This window comes from Erinaceus europaeus, chromosome 1 (genome assembly GCF_950295315.1).
Source record: "Erinaceus europaeus chromosome 1, mEriEur2.1, whole genome shotgun sequence".
Taxonomy (NCBI): Eukaryota; Metazoa; Chordata; class Mammalia; order Eulipotyphla; family Erinaceidae; genus Erinaceus; species Erinaceus europaeus.
Window position 1 is genome coordinate 78,695,562 of NC_080162.1, and position 21,750 is coordinate 78,717,311.

The 21,750-nt window shown below is 43.1% G+C and overlaps 1 protein-coding gene across 2 annotated transcripts in view; it reads right to left on the bottom strand.

The window, feature by feature from the left end:
* Positions 1-5,370: 5,370 nt before the first annotated feature.
* Positions 5,371-21,750, bottom strand: part of NFS1 (NFS1 cysteine desulfurase) — a 44,711-nt gene continuing 28,331 nt past the window's right edge. For both annotated transcript variants that reach the window (XM_016187951.2, XM_007522635.3), the window contains exons 8-13: positions 17,727-17,884; positions 15,897-16,002; positions 15,735-15,816; positions 11,034-11,117; positions 9,639-9,728; positions 5,371-6,366 (exon numbers count right to left, since the gene is read on the bottom strand). In XM_016187951.2, the coding sequence (XP_016043437.1) occupies positions 6,303-6,366; positions 9,639-9,728; positions 11,034-11,117; positions 15,735-15,816; positions 15,897-16,002; positions 17,727-17,884 (584 nt within the window). In that variant the 3' untranslated portion in view covers positions 5,371-6,302. The remainder of the gene's footprint in view (positions 6,367-9,638; positions 9,729-11,033; positions 11,118-15,734; positions 15,817-15,896; positions 16,003-17,726; positions 17,885-21,750) is intronic.

Consider the following 21,750-nt stretch of genomic DNA (forward strand, 5'->3'; position numbering starts at 1 on the left):
TTGAAGGGTGACTTCATATTTCCTCTAAGATTGGAAGTAACTTTTTATTTATCTCTATATTTTTATTTATAAAAAGGAAACACTGGGAGTCGGGCTGTAGCGCAGCGGGTTAAGCGCAGGTGGCGCAAAGCACAAGGACCGGCATAAGGATCCCGGTTCGAACCCCGGCTCCCCACCTGCAGGGGAGTCGCTTCACAGGCAGTGAAGCAGGTCTGCAGGTGTCTATCTTTCTCTCCTCCTCTCCGTCTTCCCCTCCTCTCTCCATTTCTCTCTGTCCTATCCAACAACAATAATAACTACAACAATAAAACAACAAGGGCAACAAAAGGGAATAAATAAATAAAGGAAACACTGACAAAAAGTCATAGGGCAAGAGGGGTACAACCTCACACAGTTCCCACCACCAGATAACCATCTGTCCTCCCCTCCTCTCGTAGCTTTCCTATTCTTTATCCCTCTGGGAGTATGGACCCAAGGTCATTGTGGGATGCAGAAGCTGGAAGGTCTGGCTTCTGTAGTTGCTTCCCTGCTGAACATGGGTGTTGGCAGGTTGATCCATTCTCACAGCCTGCCTTTCTCTTTCCATAGTGGGGTGGGGCTCTGGGGAAGCATATCTCTGGGACACATTGGTGGGGTCCTTTGCTCAGGGAAATTTGGTTGGCCACATGGTAGCAACTGGAAACTGGTGGTTGAAAAAAGAGTTAACATATAGAGCCAAACAAGTTGTTGACTAATCATGAACCTAAAGGCTAGAATATAGCAGATGAAGATTTGGGAGTCTCTGTTTTGTAGATAGTTAGTACGCCTATTTTAGTTATATTCCAAGGGGCCCATGACTATACTAATTTTTCTTCTATTCCTTTTTGAAGAAACTTAACCTGACTGCCTAGCTAGACTGTCATTCACTTGTATTTTAAGTTGGTGTTTTACTACATATGAATGCTTCTTGCAAGTTTACCTTTAAGAGACAAAGAAGACTTTTCAACAATATAATGAAGTCATTTTTCTTTGTGTAAGAAATAGAAATGAGCCCTCTCCACCCTAATACTTAAATGTAAAGTGACTCACTGTCAAGACTTGAAATATCTGAATAGCATATTAAGTGCTAAACACAAAATTCTATTGCTGCTTCAGTACTTGTGGTGAATAGTAAGTGCCCTGTCTATTGCTTTATTCTTTAGGATCTTATTTTCTGGAGCTTCTTTGTATTTTGACAGCTTTTCACTTTCCAATATTTGTTGCAGCTCATGAAAATCCTAAACATAGTGGCCCGGGATGTGGCACAGTGGATAAAGCACGGGACTCTCAAGCATGAGCTCACAAGTTCAATCCCTAGCATCATATGTACTACCATGATGTCTGGTTCTCTTTCTACACCTATCTTTCTAATTAATAAATAAAATATTTAAAAGGGGAGAAATATATACCTGAAAGCAAAATTGTACAATAGTTTGCAGTGAGTCCATAAGTAAAGAGAGCAAATAGAAAGAGCTAAAAAGACACCATAATGTTCCTAATTAATTATTTTCCTTTATTGGGGGAGATTAGTGGTTATAGTCAACAGTAAAATATGGTAATTGGGGAGGCCAGGTGGTGGCGCACCGGGTTAAGCACACACATTACAGTGCGCAAGGACCCAGGTTCAAGCCCCTGGTCCCCACCTGCAGGGAAAAAAAAAATGAGGGAGATATTGCTTGCTTCACAGAATTATTCTGAAGATAAAATGCACTATACAGTGGTGAATTTACTTCTGGTGAAGCCATGATAGAAAACGCAAAAGCAGGTGGGCCAGGCTATGGTACACAAGGGTAGTGTAATGCTTTGCACAGTGGGAAGCTTCAGTGCTGTTATCTTTCCCTCCTTGCTATCTGAAAAGATTGGTCTGGAGCAGTGAAGAACCAGTGACACAGAAAAATCATCTACATAGGTCCTAGACTGCCAGACACTGGTATCCCTGCCTACATCCTGTATGTTGATGTATGTCACCATAATAACTACTCTTCAAAATAAATCAGTGAGGAGTCAACTAACAAAATCAGGAGCTTAGATTGAGAGGTAGATCACTCCATAGAGCACATGCTTTACCATGCATGCTAAGAGCCCAGGGTTCAACCTCCAGCATCATATGGGAGGGAGAGGCATCTCACGAGTAGTATTGTGCTGAAAGGTCTCTGATCTTTCTAAGGAACATGAGGCTGCTCAGCTGTATTGTCCACATATGAAGACCTGAGTTTATTCCCAGTGTATTTTTAAATCTACTTTTAATTATAATATATACATACATATATGTGTATATAGAGAGAGATGTGGTATGAGAGGGAGAGACGGAAGCACCACCTCCAGCCTGCTCTACCACTTGTGAAGCTTCCCTCCTGCAGGTGGGGTCTACGTGATTGCATAAAATTACTTGTGCACTCCCATTTTAAAATCCCAATTGTGGAGGGGTCCGATGGTAGCACAAGGACCAGCATAACGATCCCAGTTCCGCCCCGGCTCCCCACCTGCAGGGGGGATCACATCACAAGCAGTGAAACAGGTCTGCAGGTGTCTCCCCATTTCTGTCTTCCCCTTCCTCTCTCCATCCTATCCAACAACAACATCAGTGTCAACAATAACAATAACGATAAAAAGGGCAACAAAATGGGGAAAAAATGGCCTCTAGGAGCAGTGGATTAGTAGTACAGACACCAAGCCCCAACAATATCCCTGGTGGCAGAAAAAAAAAAAAAAAAAATCCCAACTGTAGCCTACCCATCAGTTTGCATTAACCCTTTCTCCACCGTACTTTTTTCTTTTGTTCCTTCTTTTTTTTTAAGATTATTTATTTAGTGGTCCGGGCGGTGGTGCAGTGGTAAACCTTTGGACTCTCAAGCATGAGGTCCCGAGTTCGATCCCCGGCAGCACATGTGCCAGAATGATGTCTGGTTCTTTCCCTCTCCCTCTATCTTTCTCATAAATAAATAAAATATTAAAAAAAAAAAAAAGATTATTTATTTATTTGTTTATGAGAAAGAGGGAGAGAAAAACCAGACATCACTCTGGTACATGTGGTGAGAGGTTAGATAGTGAGAAGGTTGTACCACTGCTCAGCACCCCCTCTTCGACATTTTTTTTTTTTACCAGAGCACTGTTCAGTTCTGGTATATAGTGGTGGGGGTGGGTTTAAACCTGGGACTTTGCAGCTTCAGCAATGAGAGTCTCTTTGCATAACCATTATGCTATCTACTCTCTGCCCTCCCCTACTTTTTTTTTTTTTATTGCTAACTGGGTTATTGCTGGGGCTGGTACCTACACAACCAATCTGCTGCTCCCAATTGCCATTTCCCCCTATTCTTTATTTATTTTAATACTTTTTTCTCTTAATTTTTAACACTTTTTAAATCTTTTTTTTTAATTTATCTTATTGGATAGAGACATAGAGAAATTGAGAGAGAAGGGTGAGATAAAGAGAGAGAGGCAGGAGTGGTCCGGGAGGTAGCATAGTGAATAGAGCATTGAACTCTCAAATATGAAGTCCTGAGTTCAATTCGTGGCAGCACATGTATCAGAGTCATGTCTGGTTCTTCCTCTCTGCCCTTATCTATTTCATAAAAAAATAAATAAATAAATAAATAAATTCTAAAATAAAAAGAGAGACAGAGAGACATCTGCAGCTCTGCTTCAGCACTTGTGCTACAAGTGGGGACCAGGGACTAGAACCCGGGTTCTTGTGCTCGGTAATGTGTGTGCTCTTAACCAGATGTTCCACTATCTGGTCCCTTTTTTTTTTTATTTATAGAGTTAGAAATAAATAGAGAGGACATTGCTCAACAATTTGTTTGGCTTTGTATGTTAACTCTCTTTTCAGTCACCAGGTTCCAGATGCCATCAGGATGCCGGCCAGGCTTCCCTGGACTGAAGACCCCACCAATGTGTCCGCTTCCCCAGAGACCCACCCTACTAGGGAAAGAGAGAGGCAGACTGGGAGTATGGACTGACCAGTCAACGTCCATGTTCAGTGGGGAAGCAATTACAGAAGCCAGACCTTCCACCTTCTGCAACCCACAACCACCCTGGGTCCATGCTCCCAGAGGGATAGAGAATGGGAAAGCTATCAGGGGAGGGAATGGGATATGGAGATTGGGTGGTGGGAATTGTGTAGAGTTGTATCCCTCCTACCCTATGGTTTTGTTAATTTATCCTTTCTTAAATAAAAAATAAAGTAAAAAAAAAAGAAAGAAAGAAATAGAGACGACAGAGAAGAGTGTAGAGCACTGCTGCACGCTCATGAAGCTTCCTCTACTAAGGCATGGATCAGAGGATTGAACCCACATCCTCACACATAGTAATGTGTGTGCTCTACAGGGTGTGTTACTGCCTCCCGACTTAGATTTTCATTCAAATCTAGAGACACACAGAGAGAAACCACAGCACCAGAATTTCCCCTAGTAATATGCCATCATTCATGGTATTTGGTGTCAGAACTCCAACCTGAGTCACATGTATGGCAAGGCAGGTGTGCTATCTGGTGAGCTATTCTTACATCCCTTCCCTTGTCTATGTCTTTCAAGTTAGTCTTCACAATATAATTTAATTTTTTGTTTCTCTACTAGAATAAAAGTTCAGTTAGAACAGGGTCCTTTTTGATCCTGTTAATGAATGTATCCCCAACACACAGAACAATATCAAGCTCGTAACAGGCAATCAAAGAATTATGGAAGAAATATGCAGGAGGGCGCCAGGCTTTGGCACAGCAAGTTAAGTGCACATGGTGCGAAGCGCAAGGACCAGCATAAGGATCCCAGTTCAAGCCTCTGGTTGCCCACCTGCAGGGGGATCACTTCACAAGCAGTGAAGCAAGTCTGCAGGTGTCTTTCTCTCCCCCCCTCTGTCTTCCCTTCCTCTCTAGATTTCTGTCTTATCAAACAATGACAGCAATAACAACGATAATAATAGCAACAGCATCAATAAACAACAAGGGCAACAAAAGGGGAAAACATAGCCTCCAGGAGCAGTGGATTCATAGTGCAGGCACCAAGCCCCAGTGATAACCCTGGTGGAAAAGAAAATGGAAAAAAAAAAAAAACTCATTCCAGAGCAGTGAAACCTTGGCGAAAAAAAATATACAAGTATATTGAATCACCTATTGATATTAAGTAGAGTGGTAAGCTGCTCCACAATTCTAAATCACAGCTTGGAATTTTCCTTAAGTCACTCATAAAGTTAGAGTAAATAAAAAAAAAAGAGGGCAGGGTAAAATAGAATAATGGTTATACAAAGAGAATCTCATGCCTGAGGCTCTAAATTCCCAGGTTCAGTCCCCAGCAACACCATATACGACAGCTGATCAGTGCTCTGGTAAAAAGATAAAGAAAAAAGAGAGAGAAAAAATGATTTTACTTCTTTAATCTGTAAATTAACAAATATTTAAAAAGAAATATAAATTATAAGAGTAATAGATGGAGGGGGACGGGCGGTGGCGCAGTGGGTTAAGCGCATGTGGCGCAAAGCGCAGGGACCGGCGTAAGGATCCCAGTTCGAGCCCCCGGCTCCCCACCTGCAGGGGAGTTGCTTCACAGGCGGTGAAGCAGGTCTGCAGGTGTCTATCTTTCTCCCCTTCTCTGTCTTCCCCTCCTCTCTCCATTTCTCTCTGTCCTATCCAACAACGAATTGCGTCAACAAGGGCAATAATAATAACCACAACGAAGCTACAACAAGGGCAACAAAAGGGGAAAAAAAAAAAAAAAGAGTAATAGATGGAGTCATATAGACATGTCTTCCTCTGTTAGGTCTAAAGAAAAACTAAAAGAACAAAGAGACAAGCCTCCTAAGAAAATTGCTGTTTGTCAACAGCTGACATGAAGAGATGGTTTTCAGAACCACAAAAGAAGGATTAAATCATAGTTCACTAAGCTTGTTCTTAAAGGAGTCAGTCTCAATGAGCAGCAGTAAGTGACAAGTCAAATGTCCACATCAAACATCAAAAAAAGTCTTCATCCTGATTCATCCGGTTTTCCCAACCAAGAACAAGTATGTCCACAAATGATATAATGTGAAATGTCTCTCTTGCTTTATGCTGGGAGCGTTCGCACACTATAAGACCAGAAAAGGACTCCTGGACCTGGAGAGTTACGGAGAGTATTCCTCACTATAAGGAACTAAGGATGGGGAAAGATAGTTTTCTTGTGTTTCCATCTTGTAAGTGGACTGATGCTGAAGTCAACTGAACTATTGCAATTTCTGGTGTGAACATGGAGCATCCACTGGATATGAAAAGGTGCCAAGTTGTACATAGGTTAAAAAGGCAGGAAGGATTCATTCTTCTAGTGTTGGGTCCATTTGATACTCTTGAGGTCGATACCATCCTGCACCATCTCCCAGAGAGGGCTGTCAAAAAGAAGAGATATTGGATGAATGAAAGTGAAGACAGGAAGCAGACTACATTGATTCTGAACCCTGATATACCTCCATTTATTCTTGTATCTTTTCCATCTCCTTGACTGTCAGATCACAAAAATCAATAATCAGCAAGTATTCCCCAAATATCTATAAGTCCTTCACAATTTGAGCCTTTAAATGGGTTCAATTGTCACGTAGAAAACTGAGAAATGTTACATATGTACAATCTACTGTATTTTACTGTTGACTATAAACCATTAACCCGACCAATAAAGAAAAAAAAGTGGTCTGGGAGTTGGAACAGTGGATAAAGCACTAGATTCTCAAGCATGAGTTCCTACGATCAACCACTGACAGCACATGTAGCAGAGTGATGTCTGGTTCTTTCTCTCTCCCTCTGTCTTCCTAAATTTCCTAAATTTCTCATTAATAAATAAATAAAGTATTTTAAAAAATTGGACTTCCGGAGGCGGGGCTATGAGCAGCAGCAGATCTGTTTCTTTCCTCTCCTCTCCTCTCCCAGATCAACTAGGAATACCAAAGGAGACCGACCACCTGGGACTGAAACAAGACAAGACTAGAACGACTACAGGAACCCACCAAATCAGTGGTGAGTGCAAACACACATGGCTAGTGACAGAGAGGAGTCTAGGGAGAGACTAAGTGGCTGGTAACAGTCTGACAATTTATCAGTTGAGACACCACCTCCCGTCTGTTCCACCAACAAGGGGACAGCTGCAGGGAGGAGAGGACTCCCCGAAGACTCACCAAGTGCAACCCTGAGTCTCCACTGCTACTGCCCTCAGAATCTGGAGCAGCGGCAGGGAGGGACACCAGGGGACAGAGATCTAACCAGGAAATTCAGGAGAAGACCTCTACCTTGGTGGCATAGCTGTGGGGCTGTGAAAGTCTCTTTGCATAACCACCAGATTATCTCTGCCACACCCTGCCTTATCTCTTGATCAGGAGTCAGTGATTAAGTTAAGAAGCCTACTTATAGTTAGAAACCCTCAGGCTCCCATAGCCTACAGAGAAGAAAAAAAAAAATTTAAAAAGAGGCTTTTAAATCACTGAGCTCCAACTCAGGGATTAAAATACTATTGAAACAACTGTTAACTTCCACCACTGTGAACCCTTTAACTACCTTACTTAGACACAAGTCAATCCAGGAAATAGTGATCAGTAATTTAAAAAGTACTAAGAGAAGGAACTCATAATATATAAATTGACTGAACCAATAAGAAGAAATATTAGAGAAACTAACCAGGACAACAGTCCAGCTAAAAGCCCCCCCAGAGGGTGAAGCACAAAATAATGAGTTCAACATCTAAACATTAGCTAAGGAAATAATCACAGGAGTGAGTAAAGAGTTTCAAAGAATTGTAATCAGAAATACAGGAACAACAAATGAGACTCTGGAAGAAAACACTAACTATCTCAAGGTTATTAGAGAGCTGAAAGCTGAAATAGCTGAGCTAAGAACGCAACTAGCTGAACAAGCTAAAACAGTATCAGAGCAGGGAAACAAAATAGATGAACTCCAGAAAACAGTAGAGGGCAGAGAGAATAGAATCAATGAGGCTGAAGACAGAATTAGCAAGATCGAGGACGAATTAGAGACAACTAAAAAAGAAGTAATAGATCTCAAAAAGAGATTAAGAGATGCTGAAAACAACAACAGAGACCTATGGGATGACTTCAAAAGAAATAATATACGCATTATTGGCTTACCAGAGGAAGAAAGAGAGGGAGAGGAAGAAAGCATTCTCCAGGCCATAATAGCTGAAAACTTCTCTAGTCTACATAACATCAAAGACATAAAGATTCAAGAAGCCCAGAGGGTCCCAAACAGAATTAACCCAGACTTAAAGACACCAAGATATATCATATTTAAAATGGAAAGGAATAAGGATAAAGAAAGGATCCTGAAGGCTGCAAGAGAAAAACACAGAGTCACCTACAGAGGAAAACCCATAAGATTAGCAGCAGACTTCTCCACACAAACACTACAGGCCAGAAGAGAATGGCAAGATATCTATCGAGTGCTCAATGAGAAAGGCTTTCAACCAAGAATACTATATCCTGCTAGCAAAAACCCTGGAGGGTTAAGGTTAGAAAAAAAAGAAAGAGAGAAAGAGTAAAGGCACATAGCACCATTTATGAAAATTCTGCTAGGATGGTTATGCAAAGAGACTCTCATGCCAGAGGCTCTAAAGTCCCAGGTTCAATCCTCCACATAAACCAGTGCTGAGCAGTGCTCTAGTCAAAAAAAAAAAAAAAAAAAAAAGAAAATTCTCCTTGTGCTATGCATGGTGCTCCCATGTGGTACAGAGGGGTCAAACCTGGGTCTTTGAACATAGCAAAACGTGTGCTTATTAGGTGAGCTGCTGGCTCCATCCATACTTTATTTAAAATAAAGCAGAAGTTGGGTGGTAGTGCAGTGGGTTAAACTCAGGTGGCACAAAGCACAAGTACTGGAGTAAGGACCACGGTTCTAGCCGCCAGCTCCCCAGCTGCAAGGGGGTCACTTCACAAGCAGTGAAGCAGGTATGCAGGTGTCTTCCCCATCTCTCTCCGTTTCCCTCTGTCCTATCCAGCGATGACATCAATAACAACAACAATAATAACTACAACAATAAAACAAGGGCAAGAAGAGGGAATAAAATAAATATTTTTTTAAAGTTTAAAAAAATAAACAAAACAAAAACAAACACTTTTTTATATTCTGAAAGCAAGTATCTAAGGTGATTGACATTCATGTTTTGTGGAACCTCTAAACCCTAATCTACAACTATTCCCAAACTTTGTGTTCAGGCAATGTGAACAAGGTCAAAGAGAATGGCCAATAGGGGCGGGTGATAATAGCATAATGGTTATGTAAAAGAGACTTCCATGCTTGAGGCTCTGAGGTCCCAGGTTCAATTCTCCACACCACCATAGACTAGGGCTGAGCAGTGCCCTGGTTTGAAAAAAAGAAAGGAGAGGGTGGTGGCGCACCTGGCTATGTGCACATGTTATAATGCACAAGGACCTGGATTTGAGCACCCGGTCCTCACCGGCAGGGGAAAGTTTTGTGAGTGGTGAAACAGTGCTGCAGGTATCTCTCTGTCTCTCTCCCTCTCTATCTCCCCTTTCCCTCTTGATTTCTGGCTGTCTCTATCCAATAAATAAATAAAGATAATAAAAATTTTTTAAAAATAAAAAAAAGAGAAAGGAGAGAGAGATGCTAACAATGCAATTCCTTCCAACTGGTATAATACCTCATTTCTCGAAGACGTTTCACATGCTGAATGCACTTTTCTGCTGTGTAGTCCACTTCTTCCTCTGTAGTGAAGCGACCAATGCCAAATCTGAAAAAGTAGGAAAAGAGGTCTTTATCAAAATTCTGGTATCAGGATGTATTCATTTAGCAAGTACATTTTAGCAGTGAGGACTTTACTCCCTAAAAGATATTAAAAGAGGGAATCGGGCGGTAGCAAAGCAGGTTAAGTGCAGGTGGCACGAAGCACAAGAACCAGCCTAAGGATCGTGGATCAAGCCTCCGGCTCCTCACCTGCAGGGGAGTCGCTTCACAAGCAGTGAAGCAGGTCTGCAGGTGTCTTTCTCTCCCCCCTTTGTCTTCCCCTCCTCTCTCCATTTCTCTCTGTCCTATCCAATACAACAACAAAAACAAGGGCAACAAAAGGGAATAAATAAATATTTTAAAAGATATTAAAATAACAGGGTCTTGGGGGCTGGGCAGTGGTGCACCAGGTTAAGCACACATGGTGAGAAGTGCAAGGACCAGTTTAAGGATCCCAGTTCAAGCCTCCGGCTCCCCACTTGTAGGAGGGTCGCTTCACAGGTGGTGAAGCAGGTCTGCAAGTGTCTATCCACCCCCCCACCCCACCCCCCACCCCCCCACCCCCTGTCTTCCCACTCTCTCTCAATGTCTCTCTGTCCTATCCAACAACAATGACAGCAATAACAATAATAATAACAATAAGGGCCACAAAAGGGAAAAATGGACTCTAAGAGTAGTGGATTCATAGTGCAGGCACAGAGCCCTAGCGATAACCCTGGAAGCAAAAACAAAAACAAAACAGGGTATTGCTTCCCTAGGTTAAAGTTTCTCAGAACTTGGTCAATTCTGGAGAACTGCAACATAAATTCACTTGAGTTTCCCACTCTTCCAAACCTAATTAACCAAAAGATATCTTTATCTTTTTTATATATATATTTATTTTTCCCTTTTTGTTGCCTTTGTTTTTCATTGTTGTTGTAGTTATTGTTGTTGTTGATGTCGTCGTTGTTAGGTAGGACAGAGAGAAATGGAGAGAGGAGAGGGAGACAGAGGGGAGAAGAGAAAGACAGACACCTGCAGACCTGCTTCACCGCCTGTGAAGCGACTCCCCTACAGGTGGGGAGCCAGGGGCTCCATCCGGGATCCTTACACTGGTCCTTGCGCTTTGTGCCACGTGCGCTCAACACTGTGCTACCGCCCGACTCCCATATCTTTATCTTTTGCAAACTTCCGAGCTGAGTCAATGACATATGAAAATCACTACTCTAAAACCTTTCATGAAGAAACAAGAAAAAAATAAGAGAAATTAGATGGAGGAAGATTTACACAGGAGATGAAAATGCAAAAAGAGGGTGCAGCTCCATTGACTGACCTGATAGAAGAGTGAGCTAAATCCTCATCGGTGCCAATTGCGCGAAGGACATAAGAGGGCTCCAGGGATGCAGAGGTACAGGCACTGAGAAGAAAGACACAGAACCTCGCTCAGTTCATCATCAATATCTTCAACATCTGCTTTCAGCCACAGTAACCCACTCATATTCCCACAATTCATACCATAAAGATAAAAATTGGGGAGTCGGGCGGTAGCGCAGTAGGTTAAGTGCAGGTGGCACAAAGCACAAGGACTGGCCTAAGGATCCCGGTTCGAGCCCCCCGCTCCCCACCTGCAGGGGAGTCGCTTCACAGGCGGTGAAGCAGGTCTGCAGGTGTCTGTCTTTCTCTCCCCCTCTGTCTTCCCCTCCTCTCTCCATTTCTCTCTGTCCTATCCAACAACAACATCAATAATAACTACAACAATAAAACAACAAGGGCAACAAAAAAGGATAAATAATAAATAAATATTAAAAAAAAAAGATAAAAATTACCTTCAATGGCCCAGGAGGTAGCTTAGTGGATAAGGCTCTGTACTCTATGGTATAAGGACCAGAGTCCCCAGCATTGCATGTACCACAGTGATGCTTTTACATATAAAGTATATCTTTTCATAAAAAGGACTCTAGGAAAACTATGCTTTCTTTGATCCCTTTGAAATACCTTGGGTGGGGAGTCGGGTGGTAGCACAACGGGTTAAGCACACGTGGCACAAAGTGCAAGGACCCGCGTAGAATCCCGATTCAAGTCCCCGGCTCCCCACCTGCAGGGGAGTCGCTTCACAGGCGGTAAAGCAGGTCTGCAGGTGTCTGTCTTTCTCTCCCCCTCTGTCTTCCCCTCCTCTCTCCATTTCTCTCTGTCCTATCCAACAATGATGACATCAATAACAACAACAATAATAACTACAACGATAAAACAAGGGCAACAAAAGGGAATAAATAATATTTAAAAATTGTAAAAAGGTTAGGGGGTAGATAACATAATGATTATGAAATACCTTGGGCAAAGATACTACCAAAGTATGATAGAACAAATACCACATGTGTGAGAAAGGTCCTCCCCCAAACCTGCAGTCCACACTCTAACCTTTCACTAGGCAAAGCTATGCAGGAAAAGATAACAGTAACTAAGGCAACCAGACCATGAGCAATGGATATAAGTCCCACCCTTTTATCCTTGCAGCCTCTGCTTCTATGAGAATGCTTTTGGGACCAGGTGATGTGCTCTTGGTTTAGAGCACATGATACAGCGAAAAGACCCAGGTTCGAGCGCCTGGTCCCCACCTGCATAGGGAAAGCTTCATGAGTGGTAAAGCAGGGCTGCAGGTGTCACTCTGTCTCTCCCCCTCTCTATCTCGCCCTTCCCTCTTGATTTCTGGTGTCTCTATCCAATAAATAAATAAAGATAATAAAAAACATTAAAAAAAAAAAAAAAGGTTTCTGCTCTCAGACTGCAGCCCTTCCCTTTGTTGAGGTCCAGAATTCTTTAGAGCATGAGCTCTTTCTGTGACCCATTAACATTAATAAAGTGTCTTCTTGTTGACTCCAACAACTCGCTCTGATTCCTGAACCTGCAACACTAACAATCAAAAGACAGCAGAGGACCATACTGCCTTCCAGACAAGTCAATACACCAAATACCTCAGAAAGCAGATAAAGCTTAGGTGGGTGGCTTTTGTAGCATCCTTCAATTCTGAAGGCCTACAACATCAATGCTAGTAAAATGCTAGATTTGATATGCACACTTTAAATGATCACAAAGTCACAATGTTCAATCTCAGGAAGCCTTCATAAGGTGGCATGCCCAATAAGATGAGATATGGGTACACAGGGAAGCAATTACAGAAGCTAGACCTTCCACTTTCTGCATCCCACAATGACCTTGGGTCCATACTCCCAGAGGGATAAAGAATAGGAAAGCTATCAGAGGAAGGGGATGGGATACGGAGATGTGGTAGTGGGAATTGTGTGGAGTTGTGCCCCTCTTATCCTATGGTTTTGTTAATGTCTCCTTTTTTAGATAATTAAAAAAAAATTAATAAAAAGAAATATAGGTACACAGAAAATGATCTTTACTGGGGGCCAGATGGTAGTGCAGTGGGTTAGGCGCACATGATGCAAAGCACAAGGACAAGCATAAGGAACCAGGTTCAAGCCCCCAGCTCCCCACCTGCAGGGGGGGGGTCACTTCACAAGCAGTAACAAAGTCTGCAGGTGTCCTATCTTTTTCTCTTCCTCCCTGTTTCCACGTCCTCTCTGGATTTCTCTCTGTTCTATCCAATAACAGTAACAACAGAGAAAAAAAAAAAAAAGGAAAAAATGGCCTCCAGGAGCACTGGATTCTTACTGCAGGCACTGAGTCTAGTGATAACCAGGAAGGAAAAAATATATCTTTACTATAAACTAAGAATTTTTTCTTTATTTATTTTTAAATGTTTATTTATTTCCTTTTGTTGTCCTTGTTGTTTTATTGTGGTAGTTATTATAGTTGTTGTTACTGATGTCATTGTTGTTGGATAGGACAGAGAGAAATGGAGAGAGGAGGGAAGACATAGGCGGGGACAGAAAGACAGAGACACCTGCAGAGCTGCTTCAACACCTGTGAAGAGACTCCTCTGCAGGTAGGGAGCTGGGGGCTTGAACCAGGATCCTTAGCCCTGGATCCTTACGCCAGTCCTTCTGCTTTGCACCACCTGCGCTTAACCCGCTGCGCTACCGCCAGACACCCTTCTATTTTTATTTTTTTATTTATTTAAAAAAGGAAACATTAACAAAATCATAGGATAAGAGGGATACAACTCCACACAATTCCCACCACCAGATCTCTGTATCCCATCCCCTCCCCCGATAGCTTTCCTATTCTTTATCCCTCTGGGATTATGGACCCAAGGTCAATGTGGGATGCAGAAGGTAGAAGGTCTGCCTTCTGTAAACTAAGAATTTTTTATAACATTTTTTAAATTTATTATGGTTGGATAGAGACAGGCAGGAATTGAGAGGAATGGGGAGATAGGGAGAGATACATCTGCAGCCCTGCTTCAACACTCATGAAGCTTTCCCTCTGCTGGTGGGGACTGGGGGGTTGAACCCAGAACCTTTCACACTTTAACATGTGTGCTCAACCAGATGTGCTCAACCAGATATGCCACCCCCCCCCTTTGTTTTTTCTCACCAGAGCCCTGCTAAGCTCTGGCTTATAGTGGTGCAAGGGATAGAACCTGGGAGTTAGGATCTTCAGGCATGAGAGTCTCTTTGCATAACCATTATGCTATCTACCACTGCCCAAAAAGAATTCTTTTTTTTTTTTTTTTGCCTCCAGGTTTACTGCCAAGGCTCGGTGCCTACACCATGAATCCACTACTCCTAGAGACCATTTTTTACCCTTGTTTTATCATTGTTGTGGATATTATTATTGTTGTTGTTGCTGCTGTTGTTGGATAGAACAGAGAGAAATGGAGAGAGGAGTAGAGACAGAGGGGGGAGAGAAAAATAGACACCTGCAGACCTGCTTCATCGCTTGTGAAACGACTCCCCTGCAGGTGGGGAGACCGGGACTCGAACCGGGATCCTTATGCCAGTCCTTGCCTGTCAGTGGTAGTGCATCAGGTTAAGCACATGTGGCACGAAGCGCAATGACAGTGTGAGGATCCCAGTTTGAGCCCCCAGCTCCCCACCTCTAGGGGAGGAGCTTCAAAAGTGGTGAAACAGGTCTGCAGGTGTCTATCTTTCTCTCCCCCTCTGCCTCCCCTCCTCTCTCGATTTTTCTCTGTCCTATCCAACAACAATGACATCAAATAACAACAATAACCACCACAGTGATAAAAAAACAACAAAGGCAATAAGAGGGGGAAAAATAGCCTCCAGGAGCAGTGAATTTGCGCCAAGCCCCAGCAATAACCCTAGAGGAAACAAATACATATATTTTTTATTTTATTTATTTTATTGCCTCCAGGGTTATTGCTGGGCTCAGTGCCTGCACTACGAGTCCACTGCTCTTGGAGGCCATCTTTTTGTCATTGTTGTTGTTGTTGCTGCTGCTGCTGTTACTGATGTTTTGGAAAAGACAGAGAGAAATGGAGAGATGAGGGGAAGACAGAGAGGGGGAGAGAAAGATAGACACCTACATACCTGCTTCACAGCCTGTTAAGTAACCCCCCTGAAGGTAGGGAGCCAGGGGCTCAAACTGAGAATCCTTGGGCCAGTACTTGCATTTAGCAATACATGCACTTAACCTTGTGTGACACCACCCAGCCCCCTGGCAGCTTAACCTTTTATGGCATTTATAAATCTAAGTTAATTGGTCCTGCACCAGTCCCTATCTTTTTTTTTTAAATATTTTAAAGTTTTGGTTTTTTTTTTTTTGAGAGAGAGAGATGCAGAGATAAAGACACTCTTCTCAGTGGGGGCTTATGGTGTTGTGGGGGATTAAACCTGGGACTCAAAAAAAAACAACCCTGGGACTCCAGAGCCTCAGGCATGAGAGTTTCTTTGCATAACCATTACGTTATCTACCCTTGCCCTTTTAAAATATTTTATATACTTATTAATGAGAATGATAGGAGAGAGAGAAAGAACCAGATATCACTCTCGTAAATGTGCTGCCAGGGGTTGAACTCAGGACTTCATGCTTGAAAGTCCAACCTTTTATCCACTGTGCCACTTCTTGCACAACCATCAGACCCTTTCTATCTGATCCAACTCACCTCCCTGAGGATAAGGCAACATCCTTGAGTGCCATCAGCAGGCTCTCCCCTTCTACATATGCAAAGGAGAGGTTGATACAGCCTAGAAAGAAGAATCACTATGAGAAAAGTCTCAGAGACTCCAGTTCTTCCAGAGAGTGTATAAAAAAGGCACATTCATACCTGGGTAATGGTGCTCAGGGTCACCATTCATCACCACATCTGGAAGGCTCTTCATTATCTTCTGTGTAAGCCGCTCTGCTAACTTTGAAATCCGTTTGTGATCATACTGAGAAACAGGCAAGAAAGGACTAAGCATAGTAACCATAACAACTTAGAAACAACAGAGCCCTTCTCTACCCAAAAGTGACTATGCATTAAACTCACCTATATTTGTAGGTAACTCATGGGCACCAATGTATCTGAAGCATGGAGCACAGTGCAAAGTGTTCAATAATTGGACACTTTATTTCAACAACTCAGACATAAATGAACTGATCAATACTAAGCTGCCTACATTTTGGAGTTCATAACACCTCTGTCACAAAGTAGCAGCAGCGGGTGTCGGGCGGTGGCGCAACGGGTTAAGCACAGGTGGCGCAAAGCGCAAGGGCCGGTGTAAAGATTCCAGTTTGAGCCCCCCAGCTCCCCACCTGCAGGGGAGTCGCTTCACAGGCGGTGAACAGGTCTACAGGTGTCTATCTTTCTTTCCCCTGTCTATCTTCTCCTCATCTCTCCATTTCTCTCTGTCCTATCCAACAACGAACAACATCAACAACAACAATAACCACAACAAGGCTACAACAAGGGCAACAAAAGGGGGGAAAGGTAGCCTCCAAGAGCAGTAGATTCATGGTGCAGGCACTAAGCCCCAGCAATAACACTGGAGGCAAACAAAAAAAAAGTAGTAATCGGTGTAGGTGTGACTTAGAAAGGAAATGAAGGCAGGACCAGAGAAAAAAATGGGGAAAAAAATATTAGATATAGATATAGACATAGAGGGTGGGTTAGATAGCATAATGGTTATGCAAAGAGACTCTCATGCCTGAGCTCTGATGTCCCAGGTTCAATTCCCTGCACCACCATAAATCAGAGCTGAACAGTGCTGTGGTAAAAAAAAAAAAAAAAATAGCAGCAAAATGACAAGTCCGGTTTTCTTTTTTTTTTTTTTTGATAGAGATAGAAAGGAAGGAGGGAAAGATGGAGGGAAGCAGAGGTGGAAAGAGGGAAGACATGGGGCGAAAAAGAAAGAGAGACCATAGCATTGAAGCTGCCTTGACATGGGGGGAAAAACAAAGAGAGACCATAAGCTGCCTTCAATGCTGTGGGGGCTGAACTCAAACTTGGAACATGCAGATGGCAAAGCAGCACAGTATCCGAGCAAGCTATTTGGCCAGCATTCTTTTCCTTTATGGAAAGACTGTTCATCATATAGTGGTGTCAGGGATTGGACGTGGGATCTTGGGGTCTCAGGCATGAATGTTTATGGCACAGCTTAAGGGGACCATGGGACTATTGACCTGGCCTCAAGAGTGGTTTTCTTAAAACTCTTAAGTCAGAGATAAGAAAAAAAATCTCTAAATAGGAAACCCAGCAATGGGGAAAAGGTTGTAGAAAGAAATTACTCTCCTCAGGCAAGGATATATCATAATGATTATACAAAGAGATTCACATGCCTAAGGCTTCAAAGTCCCAGGTTCAACCCCTCCACTCAACATAAATACACACACACACCAAAACTACTCCGGCGATAGCACAGTGGGTTAAGCACACATGGCGCAAAGCACAAGGACCAGACTAAGGATCTCATTTCAAGCCACTGGCTCCCCACCTGCAGGGGAGTCACTTCATAGGTGGTGAAGCAGGTCTGCAGGTGTCTATCTTTCTCTCCCCCTCTCTATTTTCCCCTTGTCTTTCGATTTCTCTCTGTCCTATCCAACAACAACAACAACTACAACAATAAGGGCAACAAAAGGAAATAAATAAATATTTAAAAAAATAATATCTTCATACCTCCATCTCTTGCTGTGCCACCTCACAAGCCGTCCCCAGCCCTACCACCAGGGGTGTGGGCACTGTGCCAGACCGCATACCACGCTCCTGCCCCCCTCCACTCTGTAGGGCTTCCACACGTACACGGGGTCTACGACGAATGTAGATGGCACCAACCCCTGGGAAACAAAATGTTATAAAAGAGCAAAGGAAAAATCCAAGTGAAACAAAATATCAGTTTCCAAAGGCATCAAAATATTCTTTCCACTATCCTACAAGGTTGAAAATTTTCTTTTTTTCATTTAATTTTATTGTATGTATTTATTTATTGGATAGAGACAGCCAGAAATTGAGAGGAAGGGGGACACAGAGAGAGAAAGAGACAGAGAGACATCCACAGGACTGCTTCACCATCTTGGTTTCATTTTTAACACCACAAAACAGTACCATGGACATCACCAAAAATATAACACAAACAAGGAAACTACATGGTAGAGAGATTTGGTGTCTAAATATATAGTGGGAAACTGCAGTTAGGAGAGAAAGATAAGCTGTATAACATGAGCACAGCAAGTATATAATGAGTATAATAAGTTACTGTCTGAGTGAAAAAACCAATAGGGAAGACCAGCAAAATAGCTCACGGAGATAGTGTGCTGTTTTGCCACGTGCACCACTCAGGCCTGAGCTTGGCCCTTATTGCACTGAAGAAAACTTTGATGCTTTGGTTTCTTTCTTTTTTTTTTTTTAATTTTTTTTCTTTTTTAAATATTTATTTCCTTTTGTTGCCCTTGTTGTTTTATTGTTGTAGTTATTATTGATGTCATTGTTGTTGGATAGGACAGAGAGAAATGGAGAGAGGAGGGTAAGATAGAGAGGGGGAGAGAAAGATAGACACCTGCAGACCTGCTTCACCGCCTGTGAAGCAACTCCCCTGCAGGTGGGGAACCCGGGAATTGAGCCAGGATCCTTATGCCGGTCCTTGTGCTTTGGCCCACGTGGGCTTAACCTACAGGGCTAACGCCCAACTCCCGATGCTTTGGTTTCCTTCCCTCTTTCTCTCTGCCCCTCTGTCTCACTCTATCTGAAAAAGTCAGCTCAGAGAGGTAAATTCCAGAATCAGCTAAAAAGGAAAACTCCTAAGGAAAGGAGCAATCGTTTTTTCTTTTTTAGTTTAATGAGAGAAATAAAGAAAGATGACAGAGAGACCAAAACAATACTCAGTTCTGGCTTGTGATGAAACTTGGGATTGAACTTGGGACCTGAAACAGAGCCTAAGGCATGAGAATATCTTTGTATAACCATTATACTGTCTCCCTAGGAAAGGATAAATCTAAATGTTCTTGCAAGTGTATAAAATAAGATGAGAAAAATAATCAAGGGGTGGTCTAGGACATTATGCAGTGGATAAAGCACTGGACTCTCAAGTGCGAGGTCCTTAGCTCAATCTCCATCAGCACTTGTACCACAGTGATAACTGGTTCTTTCTCTCTCCTCCTTTCTCATTAATAAATAAATAAAATCTTTAAATAGTAATAATAATAATAATAAAGGGACCAGGCAGTGGCACAGCAGGCGGAGGGTACATGCTACAACAATGCTCAAGGACCTGGGTTCAAGTCCCCAACCACTCCCCACAGGGGAGTCCTCTGACCCTGGGGGCCATTTTTTTTCCATGTTTAATTGGATAGGACTGAGAGAAATTGAGAGGGGAGGGGGCAATTGGGAGGGAGAGAAAGAGAGACACCTGCAGATCTGCTTCACCATTTGTGAAGCAACTGCAGGTAGGGAGCCGGAGGCTCGATCATGAGCCTTGCATGGGTTATTGCACTTAGTATTATGTGCGCTTAACCCAGTGCGTCACTGCCCCCACCCCTTTTAAACTTTGTTTTGTTGGATAGAGACAGAGGAAGGAGGAGGTACAAAGGGAGAAGAACAGAGAGACACCTGTACCTCTGCTTTACTACTTGCAAAGCTTTCCACCTGCAGGTGGGGACTGGGGGCTTAAACTTGGATCCTTGTGCACTGTAACATGTGCACTCAACCAGTCTCTGAAGTCTTTTTTAGAGAAACAGGGAAGAAGTTTACTATATACCACAGCAAGTGCTAGATCTCCCCACTGCAGGGGGTTGGTCACTTCACAAGCAGTGAAGCAGGTCTAAAGGTGTCTCTCCCTCTCTATCTCTCCCTCCCCTCCAATTTCTCTCTGTTTTACCCAATAAAAATGAAAAATGGCTGCCAGGAGCAGTGGATTCATAGTGCAGGCACTGAGCCCCAGCAATAACCCTAGAGGAAAAATAAATAAATAAATAATAAAATAAAAAGGAAGGGTGAGGGTAGATAGCATAATGGTTATGCAAGGGACTCTCATGCCTGAGGCTCTTAAGTCTCAGGTTCCATCCCCCACACCACCAGTACTCTGGTTAAAAAAAAAGGGGGAGTATAGGGAGTCGGGCGGAGGCGCAGTGGGTTAAGCGCACGTGGCGCAAAGCGCAGGGACCGGCGTAAGGATCCCGGTTCGAGCCTCCGGCTCCCCACCTGCAGGGGAGTCACTTCACAGGCGGTGAAGCAGGTCTGCAGGTGTCTATCATTCTCTCCCCTCTCTCTCTGTCTTACTCTCCTCTCTCCATTTCTCTCTGTCCTATCCAACAACAAAAGGAATGTCAACAATGGCAATAATAACCGCAAAGAGGCTGCAACAACTAGGGCAACAAAAAGGGGGGGAAATGGCCTCCAGGAGTGGTGGATTCATGGTGCAGGCACCAAGCCCAGCAATAACCCTGGAGGGGAAAAAAAAAAAAAGGGGGGGGATTCGAATTCCGGAGGTGGAGCTACGAGCAGCAAATCGCTTTCTCTCCCCTCCCCTCCCCTCCCCTCCCCTCCCCTCCTCTCCCCTCCCCTCCCCTCCTCTCCTCTCCCGGATCAACTAGGAATACCAAAGGAGACCACCCGGACCGAAACAAGACAGGACTAGAATGACCACAGGAACCCAGTAAATCACCGGTGAGTACAAACACGCGTGACTGGTGACAGAGAGGAGAGAGGGGCCTAAGGAGAGATTAAGTGACTGCTAACAGTTCAGCAGTTTATCAGTGGAGACACCACCTCCAGTCTGCTCCACCAACAAGGGGACAGCTGAAGGGAGGAAAGGACTCCCCAGAGACTCACCAAGTGCAACTCTGAGTCTCCATTGCTACTACCCTCAGAATCTGGAGCAGCAACAGGGAGGGACACCAGGGGACAGAGATCTAACCAGGAAACTCAGGAGAAGACCTATACCTCGGTGGCATAGCTGAGGGGCTGTGAAAGTCTCTTTGCATAACCACTGGATTATCTCTGCCACACCCTGCTTTATCTCTTGGTCAGGAGTCAGTGATTAAGCTAAGAAGCCTATGATAGTTTAAAAGCCCTCAGGCTCCCATAGCCTACAGGGAAGAAAAAAAAAGAGGCTTTTACACCACTGAGCTCCAACTCAGGGATTGAAAAAACTGTTAACTTCCACCACGGTAAACCCTTTAATTAAATTACTTAGACACAAGTCAATCCAGGCAATAGTGATCAATAATTTCAAAAGTACTGATAAAGGGAACTCATAATATAATATATAAAATGGTTAAAACAACAAGAAAAAATATTGGAGACTTGAACCAGGACAAGAGTCCAGCTAAAAGTCCTCCAGAGGGTGAAGCACAAAACAACGAGTTCAACATCCAAACATTAGCTAAGGAAATAATAACAGGAGTGAGTAAACAATTTGAAAAAATTGTAATCAGAAATGCAGGAACAACAAATGAGAATATGGAAGAAAATTCTAATTATCTCACGGTTATTAGAGAGCTGAAAGCTGAAATCGCTGAGCTAAGAAGGCAACTAGCTGAACAAGCTAAAACAGTATCAGAGAAGGGCAACAAAATAGATGAACTCCAGAAAGCAGTAGAGGGCAGAGAGAATAGAATCTATGAGGCTGAAAACAAAATTAGCAAGATTGAGGATGATTTAGAGACAACTAAAAAAGAAGTAAGAGATCTCAAAAAGAGATGAAGAG